The sequence below is a fragment of the Crocodylus siamensis genome, chromosome 3 (genome assembly GCF_052110815.1).
Source record: "Crocodylus siamensis isolate JL-2025a chromosome 3, ASM5211081v1, whole genome shotgun sequence".
NCBI classification, from domain to species: Eukaryota; Metazoa; Chordata; order Crocodylia; family Crocodylidae; genus Crocodylus; species Crocodylus siamensis.
Window position 1 is genome coordinate 62879558 of NC_143397.1, and position 15544 is coordinate 62895101.

The 15544-nt window shown below is 42.2% G+C and overlaps 1 protein-coding gene across 1 annotated transcript in view; it reads left to right on the forward strand.

Moving 5' to 3' along the window:
- AP3S1 (adaptor related protein complex 3 subunit sigma 1) overlaps positions 1-15544 on the forward strand; it is a 45210-nt gene that overhangs the window by 19077 nt on the left and 10589 nt on the right. The window contains exons 4-5 of the mRNA XM_090038414.1: positions 2769-2840; positions 12780-12887. Coding sequence (XP_089894540.1) covers positions 2769-2840; positions 12780-12887 — 180 coding nt within the window. The remainder of the gene's footprint in view (positions 1-2768; positions 2841-12779; positions 12888-15544) is intronic.

Consider the following 15544-nt stretch of genomic DNA (forward strand, 5'->3'; position numbering starts at 1 on the left):
AGCCTGTAAGGGCTTTGGGGGAGTGGGAGAAGGGCGATCAGCAGGGTGCGCCATGTGCGTGTACACATGCACCTGGCTGCAAGGCAGCCTGGACAACAGGCTCCCCACAGGTAAGTGTGGCGTGGGGTGGGGTGGGGGAACCAAGGCCACGGTAGTGAGGGAGTTGGGCAGAGCTAGGGCTGTTGCCCAGCCCAAGCAGTGTGTGGGGTTGGGGTCTGGGGCCAGAATGTGCAGCCACAGGGCCCAGGAAGGGAACGGGATGGGCATGTGGTGAGGGGGCGGACTGGCTCCCCACCATTGTGCATACTTCCAGGGGAAGCATGAGGGGCACATGCCCCCACAAATTTCTGTGCCAAACAGGGGCATGCTGCCCACTGCAGGCTCAGGCTTCCTGGCCTGCTGCCCTCCCCCTGGGGCCTCTGCATCCCTGCAGGCAGGACCCAGTGTGACAGGCCAGAGTGGTGTAGGGAAGCTCACTGCCACAAGCCCTCGCTATCATGGTGAGGTGCCCCCTGCCTGCCCAGCAGCAGCTGGGGTGTAGTTGTGCCCCGCACTGTTGCCAGGTGGCCAGGGGGCACCTCGCCCTGGTGACACCAAGCTCCCAGTGGCAGTAATGAGCTTCTCTGCCCAGTCCTGCTCTACCCTGTTGCACCAGGTCCCACCCTCTGGTAGCCCCAGGGGAAGATCAGCAGGGCAGAGAGCCCTGAACCCACAGTGGCCAGCCTGCATCCTTCTCTCCCTTCCCCCTGCCCTCCATCAGGCTCTGCTTGAGCCATGCCAGCCACAGGAGAGGATGAGTCGGGCTCCACACTCTACTCTGCTGCAGCAGCTGCTGCCTCCCATGGGGCGGCAGCCAGGGTTTGGGCACTACTGTGGGGGGAAAGGGGCTGTCAACCCAGGTCCCTGCTCCATAGCCCTGGTAGCTGGGGGCCTCCTCCAAGCAGGACTGAGGGGGCCATGGGGCTGTGGGTGGGGAGTGTGGGGCCCAGGGGACTATGGGTTGGGAGTGAGGGGCAATGGTATGAGCAGGTCACTGGCATATCAGGGCTGCTCAGTGCCATAAAGCAGGGAGGGGGGCGGCAGCTGTACCTGGCCCTGCATCCTGGCGAACAAAAGTGGGAACTCTGATTTTCCATGGTAAAAACCCAAAATCAAATGCCAAAATGTATATGTATTTAGAATTTCTTATAGTGACTGAGGCATTGGTAGGCTTCCAAATTGTTTTAAAATTGTAACTATATCAATAAAATAGTGTTCAACTGATACGTGTGTGTGTATAATATAGATATATAAAACTGTGTATATAGTGGTGTTTCATTTGTAATCATGGAAAAACATGGATTTTGGGTGAGGTTTAAATCAGAGAATTTGCAATTTTTAAACAGAAAAAAACAGGATCTCTGTTTATCAGTACAAGTTCAGTTTTTCAGAGTAAGGACTGTCTTTACTCAGGACAGTGCCTGAAGCAAAAAGGCTCTGATCTTGACTAGGTACTCCTCACTCTTAACTGTAATGTAAATAATGTAATAATGACTTCCTTAAGAAATAATATTGGCTCTTTTGGGCAGTGAAAAAATGTATTTGGATGCAAATATTTGCAAAAGAGAACTGTCCTTGAATATTACTGTATTTACTGTTTAAAAATACCTGACTTTTGTTTGGAACATTGTTCTCATGCATAAATCTCTCAAAGATTTAAGTATGTGCTTAATATTACAAACTGAGTATTCTCATTAAAGCAATTAATTTTATGCACTGTGAATAATATTATTCTTGTGCATGGATTTTTTTGTTTTGAAGGATTGATGCCTATATCTGTACAGTAGTTGGCACAATGGTACCTTTATCTGCTTGGCTGTTCACAGGTTACTTGAATACAAATAATAGATTAACCAGTTATGTAATTCTAATGAAATTAGAAAAGTTTGAAATCACAACTGCAAAATTTGTAGTGTAGATTTAGTACTGGCGTTCTTAAAATGATTTTTCAGGGTTACTCTACATTAGAGCAGGGGTTGTCAACCAGGGGTACACATAGCCCAGGGGTGCACACAGGCAGACGAGGATGGAGCACTGCCACTCAGCATCCCATGCTGCTGTGTAGGCGCTGCCTGCCCGGGGGCGGGGGCAGGAGAAGCTCGCACGCAGCAGCTACCATCACTCTGCATCCAGCCGCTGGGGGTACACTGCTCCGTGTCCAGGGGCCAGGGTATACTGACCCAAAAAGATTGAAAACCCCTGTTATAGAGTGCATATTGTACAGTGTGTGTGTGTGTGTGTGTGTTGAGTGTCCAAACTCTCTCTCTGTGTAGTAATATTTTGGTCGTGTTGTCAAGTTTTATTAAAAGCTGTCTGATGCTATACATTCTTTCTCTGGGGCTTGCCACTATCCTAAGACATCAGCAATTAGTGGGCACATCTACATGTGCCCACTATCAACAGCTGTTACTGTGCCATCCCAGTGGTGCACAGTTATTTTTAACAGCTATGTCACTGTAGTGACACACTATAACAAGGTAGCTTATTGCTACCGCGATGCAGCATCAGTGTCATGGTTTGTGCCCACCGATGCTGCGTTGCTGTAGTGATGAACTGCATCATTGTAGTATGTCACTACAGCAACAGTGTCTTGTGTGGATGCACCCAGTATCAAGCACACATGCTGCAGACATTAGGATTTTTCATTTATGCAATTTTTGAAGCTTATACATAATGGAATGATGGAGTTTCACTTCAACCTTGACCTCTTTTCTTTTTTTTCCCTACAGGTATTCGTGGAAACACTAGACAAGTGTTTTGAAAATGTCTGTGAACTGGATTTAATTTTCCATGTAGATAAGGTACTGTGGTGAGCTACTACAATATTGATTGAACCAAGCATTCTACCTGACAAGAAACATTTGGTCTTGTATGTGGCAGAATGGATAACAAGCCTCCCCATGTTGTCAGTGAAATCTAGTCAGTTTCTATCAACAATTTGTTTTTAAAACTTAAAAGTGCTGGAACACCTGTTTCAAGGAAAATGTAATTCATTAATACATTTAGGACAGGAGCGTAAAAGATATGACTTGCAGAGCCCAGGCTTCCAGCCAGAAGTGCTGGCCATGGGTCTTGAGTTGACCCACGCATGGGCAGGCTCTGGAATATGCATTGTACACTCTGAGATGTGATCCACATGTAGTGCACCTCTCGAGCCCCCAGAATGGTCCAGGACAGCTGCAGCCAGTCCAGGACACATGCTACACAGCACCTGCTCTGGGCTGGAGCGCACCACACATAACAGCCACACCAGTTTCCACACTTCATGCAGCACCTGCTTCAGCCAGTCCAGAATCCATTCTGTAAGTGATTTCTGCAACACCACATGTGGTGGAGCCAGCATTCAGGGGCCTGGTAAGTTTGCCACCCCTGATATAGGAGATGCCATTGAGTATATAAGAGGCATTGAAAATACAGCCTGCAGACCAGATCAAGACCATGGAGCCGTGTCATCTGGCTCCGTGGTTGCTGGACTAACCCCATGTGCTGGCCCTGGCCCTGGCCCTGCATACTTTATGCAGTGCACAGGCAGGACCCAGTGTTGAACACCATACATATAGCACAGAGAACTGGTCAGAGGTGTGCACTACATGCTGTGCTGCACCAGACTGGCCCTGTGCACTGGCTCTGGGACCAATCCGGATTGCGAAAGGCTGAAGCCAGTGCATAGGGGTGGTCCAGCAAGGTGCTGCATGCAGTGTGTTCCCTGTGCAGTGTGCGACACATGCAACCAGTCCACCTTGGGACGAGCATGTGGTATGCGTTGCCCATGGCACCCCAGACTGCACTGTGCTGCCTGCAGCACCGTTTTGAGCCCACACACTATGGGCAATGCATGGCCCTTTTGCCAGCCCCACATATTGCGTGCACAGTCCATGCAGGCCAACACATGCTGCAAGTGGCATGCAGGCAGGACCTGGCACCACACAGCGGGTCAGTCCCATTCTGGCCTGCAAACTGGTCCAGCAACCCTCATCCAGACTGAACCCTCTCATATATATAATTGATAAATTATTAGAAGTGCAGTTGCTGTGTCCAAACAATAATTGTGTGCGCGCAGCAAGGAATCTGTCCTTATCCCCCTGCAACACAATAAGTTAGTGGCTGCTAGCATTGCTTATGTATTATTCTTTGGGACAGTGAGGAGCATATCTACCATTAAGCTCTACATTTGTGGCAGAACTCCCTAGCACTTCTTTCTGTGAGGGAGAAAAGGGGAACTCTTGTATTATGAAGGAGAAATTGGGCTTGTTCCTAAAAAATTAAATTTCTTGACTCCTATGTTAATCTGTATTGAAATTGCTTGCATTCAGCTGAGTGTTTTTATTATAACCTTGTTGGTTTCCCTTTGCCAGAACAGTTTCCATCAAGAAGACTTGCCCAATCTACTGGTTATATCCATAAGACTCCTTTAGTACATAAATTAGTATTGTCCAAACAGTAGGCCTAAAGTTAAACCTTACTCTTAAACTCAGACTACTGAATTGTCAAAGGCAGATGCCATGTTTCTTCCTTTAGCTTTGTAACCCTGAACAAAGGGCTAATTCTCACTGTGGCAAAGCTTTTCTCCAGATGGGGGGACTGTCAGCCCCTTTTGCTGTCAAATTCAATCTGATAAAAGACATAATTTATAGAAGATGCTTAGGCAACTACTTAACCTTCTTGGATTCCTAATTGTATGCATTTCTGCAGATACTGCAGTACTTCTCTCATTTTTTGGCACCTCTGGTGGATGCTTTGGGAGGATCATAACTTATTCCAAGAGTGTATTTTCTGACTGGAATAATGAAACCCAACACCAAACTATAAAGTTTTTTGAAGACCAGAAAGTATTTCTTCAACAGATTTTTCCTGAGAGAGCTCTTTCTGCATGCATTCCTTATCAATGGTTATTAATGCCACGCATACAACTGTGCTGGTAGACAGCGTGTGGAATGGGAGCAGGAAACAGTCTGGCTTTCTTAAAAAATACTTTACAACTAGCATCTTACAATAAAAAAGATTTCTGTTTTTAAAAAAAAAAAAAAAGATTTTAACAGCTTGATCACTCAGGGTATGATCAAATGCTATAGATCAGTGGTTTTAACCTTTTTTTTTTAGACTCGAGGCACTCCTCTCCAAGTTTTCAGAATTTAGTGGTATCCCATTTTGAAAGCTAATATAAATATAGTATGAATATTATAAATGCTTTATTAATTAATGTGTTAGTAATTAATTGCATTATTATATTGTAGTCACCTTTTCAGGCTGTTCCTTCCTAGCTCTGGCTGGCTTTACTTGCATTTGTTACCAGTGCACTACCTGGATTCTCTACACTTGGGTCCAGGCCACTGTTGGCGGCCAGGAACTGGTGGGCCAGTTTCTGCCCTTTTTTTGCCCACAGCAATCCCCCCGTACTCCAGCCCTAGGACCAGACAGAACCCGGGGACACCCTGGCTGTAGGGTTGAGGTGCCAGGCTGCACATACATGGCACATGCAAGGTGCTGAGGGAGTTGAAGGAGCAGGAAGGGGATGGATCGCATGAGTCCTGGGGGGGAAAAGAGAACTTTTTCCCTGTCCCCAGTCCATACTGGAAGGGGCAAGTGTAGACCCCACTGCTGCAGCTGCTCCTTTGGGGACTCGCATGCTGAGATCCGGAGCTTCCTGCCCCTGCAGCTCCTCCTGCCAGACCTGGGAGCATGCAAGGAGCTGGGGAATGAGCCAGGCTGAAAAGCACCACTCTGTATCCATGCGTCTGCTTGCCCACAGCACAGCATACTCCTCAGAGCAGCTGACACAGGGGCTGCTATAGGGCAGTAGGGGGCAGCCATGAGTGCCCCTTGTCCAAGAGACTGAAGTGTTCATTTGCAATTTCAAATGATTACATTCTAAGGATTTTTGGCTGCATTTTCATAATCCTTCAAATTGCCCAATCTGATCATTTGACTGCTTCAAAAGAACCTTATGTATCATTCTGAAACTTGCAATGAAACATTTAAAGCTAAGCACACTGAAAGGAAGTTTCCCTGTGAATAAGAAAGGTGTAGAAATTATTCTTGGTGTTTCTCAGTCAGTATTTCAAATACTTTCTCTGTGAGGTCATGTATATCAGAAAATCTGTACATTCTTATGTACTGTGCTACTAACAGTCATTGCATGCATGACCATGCATGTATGTGCATTTCCAGTGGTATACAATTGCTATTTAAGCTAAATTTAAGCAACACTAATGTAAATCTACACTGAAACAATTCCAGTGCAGACAGATATATACATATTAACCTGTGTAAAAACAAGTATACAGTCTTGTGGGGGTGTGCATTTTTTCTTTTTTATACCATAGTCTAAATTTCAACAGTACTGCCTTCTGTACTACTCTTTTCTCTGCAGCAATCTTGCAGCATTTCTGGTGCTTTACAGGTCATGTAATCAGAAACTGGTATCCAGTGAGCTGCACTTAGTGAACCTGTCAGATAGTCTCTATCCCTCTTCAGTGTATGTGTGTTAATTTGTTTTGTTGTTGTGGGACTGCAGCCTTACTTATACAGAGTGTTTATAAAGTCCTTGTGCAACTTTAAACTTTAATGACTTTGGAGGTACACATGATAGAAGCAAACTGTGAATGGTGATTGAAAGCAGAATTCATTAAGTTTTAACATAATACTCCATGTGTAGATGAAACAAGGGGGCGTGTGTGCACGACGCTTTAAAGTGGGGTAAATGCTTTTGCACTGCTTTCATGGTGTCTGTGTTTTCACATCTTGGTGGCATATTACACATTATTTCCAGCTGCTGCAGGAAGTTTGGTGGCATAATGCCCCTTAAATGACTTGGGGTGCAGTAAAATAAAACTCCTTTGAGGAGTTTTAGTTTGCTGCCCCTACAGCTGTGAAGCGAAGCACGAGGCTCCATGCAGCTCAGGGTCTCTGCAGGAAGCCCTGCAGGCAACCTAGCAGCCTGGGAAACAGGGTCCACCCAAGAAAAGTGGCAAGCCTGAACTTTTTTTTCTTTTACCATCCACCTGGAGCCTGCCTGCCTGTCTGAGCTGCACGGGGACCTGGTGCTTCCCTCTGCAGCTGTAGTGGCTCCCAGGACCACCTGAGCTGGGTGCCTGCAGGCGGGTGTCACCTGGGGGGGGGGTGCTGCCAACACAGGGGGAAGCACCAGCCCTCTCGTTCTTCCTCCCCGCACCCCAGGGACTGCTCTGCCCACCGGCAGCTTGCCCTTCTCTCCCTGCTGGAGTGGTAGGTAAGTCAGTGGAGTATGTGCACGACACGGGGTGGGGGTTTAATCAGCTCTAAATTGAAGTTATGTTTTATAAAACCCACTGCTTCAATTTAGGGTCCCTGTTTTGTCTATACATGCCCATACAGCTGAAATTTCTAGACTTCAACGTAAGCACCATCATTCGTGATACAGTGTTCAATCTGATTTTCCAACTCATTTTGGAAGTTATTTTCATTTTCAGTTATGGGGTCTGAAATAAAATGGAAAAAACTATGCTTACACTATGCTAAAACCTTAATGAATTATGCTTATCCAGTGGGTACCAGGAGTTACCTGGGTGTAAAGGTGACAAGAGCTTGGTTCTGCTCCTATCACCTCCTCCTCATGCAGAGGTTAAAGAAAGAGTGGTGCCTTGCATCCACTGCCCAAGTGTGCTTCGGTGGCCTGTACACAGAACACTTTTACCTTATGACGTATACCTTTACAAAGGTAAGATATAAATGATCTAACAGTATAACAGTATCAAACTATTAAAATTATTAAAACTGATAATGTGCATTCACCTAAGAAATAATCTTATTAATATTTGAAATATAAATTTATCTTAAATTCTCTAAGTCTTAAAAAGCCTCTAACAGTGGTCCTCAACCTTTTTAGGTATGAGACAACCCTTGGAAAATACTGTTATTTTTCACCCCCCCCTTTTTTTTTTGCCTACTGAAAAATAGAGCAGTTTATCTGTTGCAAAGACGTAAGACTACATCAGATCATGATGTTTTTAACACTGGATTCCTGTTTGAAAACTCTGCATTTATCTTTTGAATCCTATTTGCACACTTAAGTTCCATGGCACCCTGGCTCATAATTGCTTTGCTAACAGGTGGCCAGTCTTTTACAGAAAACAATTTATCTGGTTTTCAAAAATTAAGTTTGTAAACAGTGCTAACTTGCCCGTGTGCAGGTGTGCCAATTCAGCAAGAACTGTAGGTCAAGACTGAAGAGCAAAAATCCCAGAATGGACCTGGATTTGTTTATTATTCTATTACCTGGCTTAGTATTGGAAGCTTACTTAAGGCTAGAAAAATCCTCCTAATAGATTCTACTCTATTTGATATTAATACACCTGCTTTTATCCCTTCTTTAAACTATATCTTGCCCCAAACAAGATCTAACTAACATAAAATCACTAAATGCATTCTCTGTGACCTTTACGTGCCTTCTAAACTGTTCTTACCTGTGACATTTTCTTGCCTGTTCGTTTCCTTTGCTGCCTTACCCCACACTTTGGTTAAGTGAATAAAAGCAAATGGTATAGCATGTTGGTTTTCAACCTTTTTTCACTTGTAGATCCCACTAGAAAATTTGAATGTGAGTGCAGACCCCTTTGGAAATTCCAAATGGCAGTGCAGACCCCTCTGAATTGTATGTGTATGTATTCACATACTTTTAATTGATCATAGTTAGTTTTCATGGACTCATTAGACACAGCCTGCAGACCCCCAGGAGTCTATGGACCACAGGTTGAAAGCCACTGCTATAGCATATTGAGATTAAGCAGTTTATGACCTGCTACTGTCTGCAGTGTGTTGCACAGAAAAATATCAGAAAAGAAAGAGTGAATTCTGTTGCACTTTTTCATAAAAATGGTATAAAACTATTTTGGTTATTAAATATTTGTTGAAATAATTTCTTATAAGAAAACAGGTATAATTTTAGATTTCTCAGGCTACAGCTTGGAGGCCACTCCAGTTTTCTTTATTTGACAAGTATTTTGCATATTTTAAAAATTGTTGACCTTTGCATATCCTTCTGAGAACTCCCCTATTTGCCTGACATGAGGGATAAGGGAGGAAATAATTATAAGCATGTCTGCAAGTTGTTTTATTATCACGAGTCTTTGCAAAACAACTCTGTTATTTTGGATTAATGAAGCATATTTGTGGTTTACATACCTACTGTTGGGATAAAACGCATTCATCGCATACTGTATCCTCTGAGTCCCCGCAAATGCAGCATAGATTAGAGTTAGATGGTTGACCATCTTGGTCACAGCTTTTTAAAAAACACTGTACCGTCTTCAGGGTAAGTCACCCTCACTAGTAATGGATTTATTGCATCTTAGCCCAATGCGTCATCCCTCTTTGGGATTTTTTTAAAATCGACAGTTGAACTAATTTAATAAAGTTAAACTGCATAATGTAAGGGATAGCTCTTTTCTGCATATTAGCACCAATATACAAAAGTATCTAACTTAGGATTTATGAAATACCTTGTTTTCTAACATTATGGGTCAGCTTTCTCTCATCTTGCTTTTTTTTATGTACTTATTTTATCTAAGTTACAGAGTTACATAATGCAAGAAATTATTCCAGTGGTTCCAACTAAAAACATACAGCTTCTTTATTGAAACTGCTTTTTGAGGTTACCCTTTTTCATTTTTGTCTTCAGTCATTTTGAACCATTTAAATAGAATACATTTATGGCAAAAATCTATGTTTGTGTTTTCTGTTTGAATTTTTGGATGTAAGCCAGAACTGAAAAAAAAAAAATTGTCTTTTGCACTATCCTTATTGTTCCCTTTCCACAGAAGTTCTTGCTATATGACACATACATTCAGTTGATGTGTCTTTTCCAAGAGAAATACTCCATTCTGGTAAAGAATTTTTAATCATTCCTCTTGAGGTTCGATAATCTGACTCAAGACATTGTGTAACAGAACTATCTATGGGGGAGGAAATAACTGTTAGTCTTTCTGAATGTTTACCACGTTTCAGTTTAAATATCCTAAGAAGTTGTCAGAGGAGCCCTATTCTTTAGGATATCCCTTCAAAGCTGTAGCACCAAAGCAAGAATTTTGGTGGTTCTTTTTTGGATCACAGTGTAAGCTCCTCACACTTGGATATTTTTGCAGTGCCTTGACACAGTTGTTTGCTGCCTTTGATCTACTGGGAAGCAAGATGAAGAGCCAGAATCATGGAAGGAACATGCTTTGATGTGATGGGCTGTTTGCAAATCATGATTTTAACTCTACAAATGTGATCCAAAGTCTGTAGAATTATGATGGGGTTGCAATGTTGCATGTTTCTTAATATATAGAAAGTTGTTTTTTTCTTGAAACTGGGGCATAAGTCTTTATATAAACTTACAACAGTAATGGTAGCTCGAAGAGTTATCAATTCAGTAATAGCACGCGCATTCCACAATCTTAGGCTTAGAGCTTTCCACCGTCCCCACCTTGCCTCTGTCACTGATCATTCCATCTTTAAAATTGCTCTTTTTTTTAATCATCAAGATGCTTTTGTAGATGCTTTTATTTTAGAATTATCTCTTGCTTCCGTATCTTTAAGCATGGTTGATGTTTAAATATATATGCAAGTAAATGAACTTGCAGAAAAGCACAAAGAAAATCATTGCAGACTGCTTGGCTATATTTATTTATTTATTTATTTATTATTCAGTACCAAAAAATGCCTGCTCAAGGCTGTATGTGCGTGTGTATATACACACATACACATAAACTGCTGATATGTATAAACAGGGAGTTTATTCTTGTAAATGCTCACATTTTAGAAGTTTTATGTGTTGACAGTCTCTGGAAAGAAAGGCGTTCAAAGGAATGGAATCCTGGAAATCCTTTTACCTTTAGTAATGATCTGCAAAGAAGCAGACCTGATGATCTTGCTCACGTGTGATCAAGATACAGCCCACATGCCAGATCTGGCCCACAAGAGCTGAGCCATCCAACCTGCAGGGCTCCCTATGAGTCTAGAAATTTGGAAGCAAGGGAATGGTGGCAGCATTAATTAACACAGCTGGAGCTATGGCAATTAACACTGCTGCTGTTCATCCTGCCACCAAATTTTGGGACTCCTGGGGAGCCCTGTGAGCCAGATGAAGAGACTGGAGTGCACCTGCAGACCAGGGCTTTGTGCCAGAGCAGGCCCGTGGGGACAGATGAGCTGAACACAACTGATTTAACTGTACCAGTGCTGTAAACCAAGATTTTGACTCCAGGAAAGGCATTTTTGGGCATGGACAAACAGTTTCACTGCACTAAGTTAAAAGGGGGTCAGGACTAAGAGTTACTGTCTGCAGTAAGGGCCGTTTTCTTTTCCACCTATTGCACATTCTTGGCCTCTGGCATATGTGCGATTAAAGGCATAATGGAATCTAATGCATGCTCCCCACAATTGTGCTTCTTGCTGTGCCACTTGTGAATGGCAGGAGGCATGATTGTGAAACTGAATATCAGATTCCCATCACGCTGTATTGCTGGTGCAAGGGAAGCCTGGGATCCTGATCCTGAGCTCCCCCTGCCCCAGCATGTAGCAAGCTCCCATGAATGTGAGAGCCCTGATCAGCAGATCAGAGCTCCCAGTTGCGAGAGTGAAATGGAGCCCTTGAATCCAGCTGAACCCGAGGCTGGGAGCCCACATCTGCCACTACTCTCAGCTCCCAGAGGGGCTGTATCAGAGTCAAGGGCTGTATCAGTCAAGAGCTCTGATGTGCCTTCGCAGCTGGGAGTGGCAGCTAATTGTGGCTCCCAGCCTTGCAGGGCTCATTGGAGGAGCAGCCCTTGACTCCAGTGGGCCCCTGGGGCTGGGAGCAGCCATCAGCCTCTGGAGTCGTGGGCTTCTATGCATTCTGGAGGCTGGGAGCCCCAATCAGCCTGGCCAAGTTGGCATGATGGGAACATATGGCCAGGTAACTACTTAAGATGTGAGTAACTGTTATTGTGTCTCAAGTGTAATGTTCCAGAGGACTAAGAATATGGATGCGAATACATTTGGAGCCATTTTAAAAAAGGGGAGGAGAGACTTGCTCCACACCAGGCAGCAGCTGTTATATTCTAACAATTGCAGTTACAACTGGAACAACCAAATGTAGCACAGCTGCTCTGACTCCAGCAGCACTTCAGCTAGGGTTCAAGATGAAGCAGTTTTGCTATATTTCTATTGCTCACAGCTTATTAACACTATAGTTAGAACATAAGAGCTTCTTCATGCTCCCGGTCAGCACCTCAGCTTTTGAAATGGATCCATAAACAAAGTGCATTTAGGTCCCTAAGAAATCTATTCTCTGCTGTTCAGGTCCCTCAAAATGTATTACTGTATCTACTTTTGTAAAGCACTGTCATGTGATCCACAAGACTGAATTACAGAAAAGCAGTGAGGAGGAGGTTCCACCACTGTTTTTTGGAGATTTCAGCAAGGTAGAATTGGAATGCATTTAGGTGCCGAAGTCCACTTCTGCACCTAATAGATGCAATAGGATCTGGCCTTGACTCTGCTACCCCTGACTCATTATTACTGTTTGCTCATTTGTCCATACCCTCTTTTTTTTTTTTTTTTCTTCTTTTTGGACCCTGCACTTGTGGTTTTCAAAAAGCCCTCTGCATTTGCAGTTTACCGTAATCATGTGATGAAAAGAAGTATAAATTGTATAAAGGTTGTTTATTTGGCACCTAGGTAGTCACAGATTGTTATTTTGCTAATTTAAAGGAAATATTGTGTGATTTTTTTTTTTTTCTTAGGTCCATAACATTTTGGCTGAAATGGTCATGGGTGGAATGGTTTTGGAGACCAATATGAATGAAATTGTTACTCAGATTGATGCACAAAATAAACTGGAGAAGTCTGAGGTAAGAATGAGATTCTGTGGTGAACCTGAACTTGAAGCGCTATCTGCATGATAAGCGACCTTTGCTGTTTGTCCTTCAGTACCATCCTGTATTCAGCTGTTTGCTTATAAGGCTAGATATTGACAGTACACATGTAGTATGTGATGCATTTCATCTTCTTTGATAATTACATAGAATAGTAGCTACTTATTCCTTTTTTAGTCAAAAAAGCCACATTGCCATTGTTACATGTGACATTTGATAATATCTTTTATTGGACCAACTGACAGTTCTTGAATCTTCATTTACTTGAAGCTGCTGGCTTTTTTAGGATGAAACCCAATATTGGCTGCAAACTTTAAGGGACAACATTATATTATATAGATCTCTGTCTCCTAACAAAATGAACTTTGGCTACATGACAGAGTATTGAATCACAGTAATTTGTGACACAAAGGATAGACAAGCATGAAGAGAAGTGTAGTAATATGTGAATTTAATGTCTAGTCCCGTTGAAGTAAATGCAGTTTTGCCATTTTTTTTCCAGTACAAAGCTTTGGGCTTCATTTGAGCATCTGTAGGTGGGAAGACAACATTCTGCATATACAATGTCCAGATCAGTTCAAATGGGGAGATACAAACATGTAAATCCTCTATTAGCTGACAAGATGTGTGTAAATACATTCAACATCAAGCATTAGATTCTCCAGAATTAAATATCTAGGTGGCTTTGCTTTAGTATTGTTGAACTTAATTGGGAGAGAAAAGAATCTTAGAAGTAGTGTTATTGTGACACAGAATGGTAGGATGTTCATTTAAATAGTCTACCTTACAGAGAAGAATCAGTACTTGTTACCTAAGGCTTTATGGTTGATTTTTGTTTGTGAGAAGCAGTAATTGTAGTACTGATCACATTATCAATTTCTGCACACTCATTGCCTTCACTCCTTAAATTTCTGAACAACCTGTCAAAATTTGGAAGTGTTCCTTAAAGCTGAGGCAGGATGAGCAATTTAACACTTGCTGAAATACATTACCGTAATTTGTGTTTGCAAGGAGCCAAAATGTAATCTAAATCATAACCTCCCAGTTAACATTTAAACAAATAGTTACCACATTTGCCAAATTAAAGGAGAAATGAGCTTACCAGCTCCTTCTTTGATCATCTATGCATCTCCGTCTTTTTTGTAAGCTGGCATTGCCTTAGGCTGTGCGCTTTGTCCCACTTCGTAATCACTTCAAGTAAGTAAGAGTTGCACTGACAGGCACAAAAGTTAGAGATAATGCGATACTGAGTATGTCAGTATACATATAACATTTTGATAGTCCTGGATGACAAGTGAAATTCATGCCTTTATAATAAAATAAGTAAGACCTACTTGAGTAACTTGTGCATACATTTCTTTTCTATATTGGATACAGTGAAAGAGGAATGCAAAGTCCAGAAAGCTGCTTAGAACTCATATGTATAATAGTGTTTAAAGAACTCTTAAGTTCTGCCTAAAAACACTATTAAAGTAATAGTGTACAGATATATCAAGTCTGTTGCCATAACATGAAGTCCTTGACTTTTCACATGAAATCTATCAGTGCAGTGCAGTAAGACGCATTATTTACAGTTTCCCATGACCTCATCTATAGGTTAATTCCCCTTTTTCCTGAATATTGTCTATAATGTAAGAGTAGGTGGTAGAAAAGAACCGAAAGGTAACATTCATCTCTCACGGATTTTGTGTCCATATACCACACACCAATTTCACCTGTTATATACAGAAGTGAATTATAGAAACTAACGTACAGTACAGTGGGAGCCAAATGCTTCTCAGGGCTAGATTCCTCACCCCCTGTGAAGATGAGTTTGTGAAGTATCCAGGGAAGAGAGAAGTGTATGCAGAGTTGCAGCAAACAGCTGCATGGTACTGTTGCTGAGCTCCAACTGAGCAGGGAAGCAGTGCCCTTTGAAGTAAAAGCCACAGCAAACAGCAGAACTGCTCATTCTTAATTCAGCAACCCACTGTGAATTAAATAGGATGCCACCTGGGTTCAGATAATCTGGTCCTGCTGTAGTAATAAATTAATATACATGGTGACTGGGATGGAGTGTATGATGTCTTGATCTGCTCTTCATCAGCACAAATTTTGAGTGCAGTAACTGTTTTTCAGTTCTCAGTTACTCTAATATTAAGATACCTAAGAGTACTTTGAAAATATTTACTTAGTTTATTCATTAATCATTTGTTACATGTATATCTAATCTTCAGCTATTTCCAGATCACTGGTTCTTTTTCTTTGCCAAAATTAGCACAAGTCTTTCAACGTCATGTTCAGGAACATGAATTCTGAAGATATAAATCTTAAAACCAGCATCATCAACATGGTGGATGTCAGTGCTGTTTTCTTTCTTTTTTCTTTAATGCAGCATTTCAAGAAATCAGAACCAGCGGATCTTGTCAGTTTTTTGAAAAATTTTGATTGAAAACAGAATTAGAAATAAATTAAGAGAAACTGGAATGCCCTTTCTTATTAATCCGGCTTGTTTTTCATAGTCATAAGACTATTAAGGATTAGCTTTCAAACATTTTAAAGCTTTCTGATTTGCCATCTCAGTTAATCACTCAAAGCAGTTGGATCCAGAAAGTATCTGTCAGGAATGAGTTATTTTTCCTGTAGCTACTAAA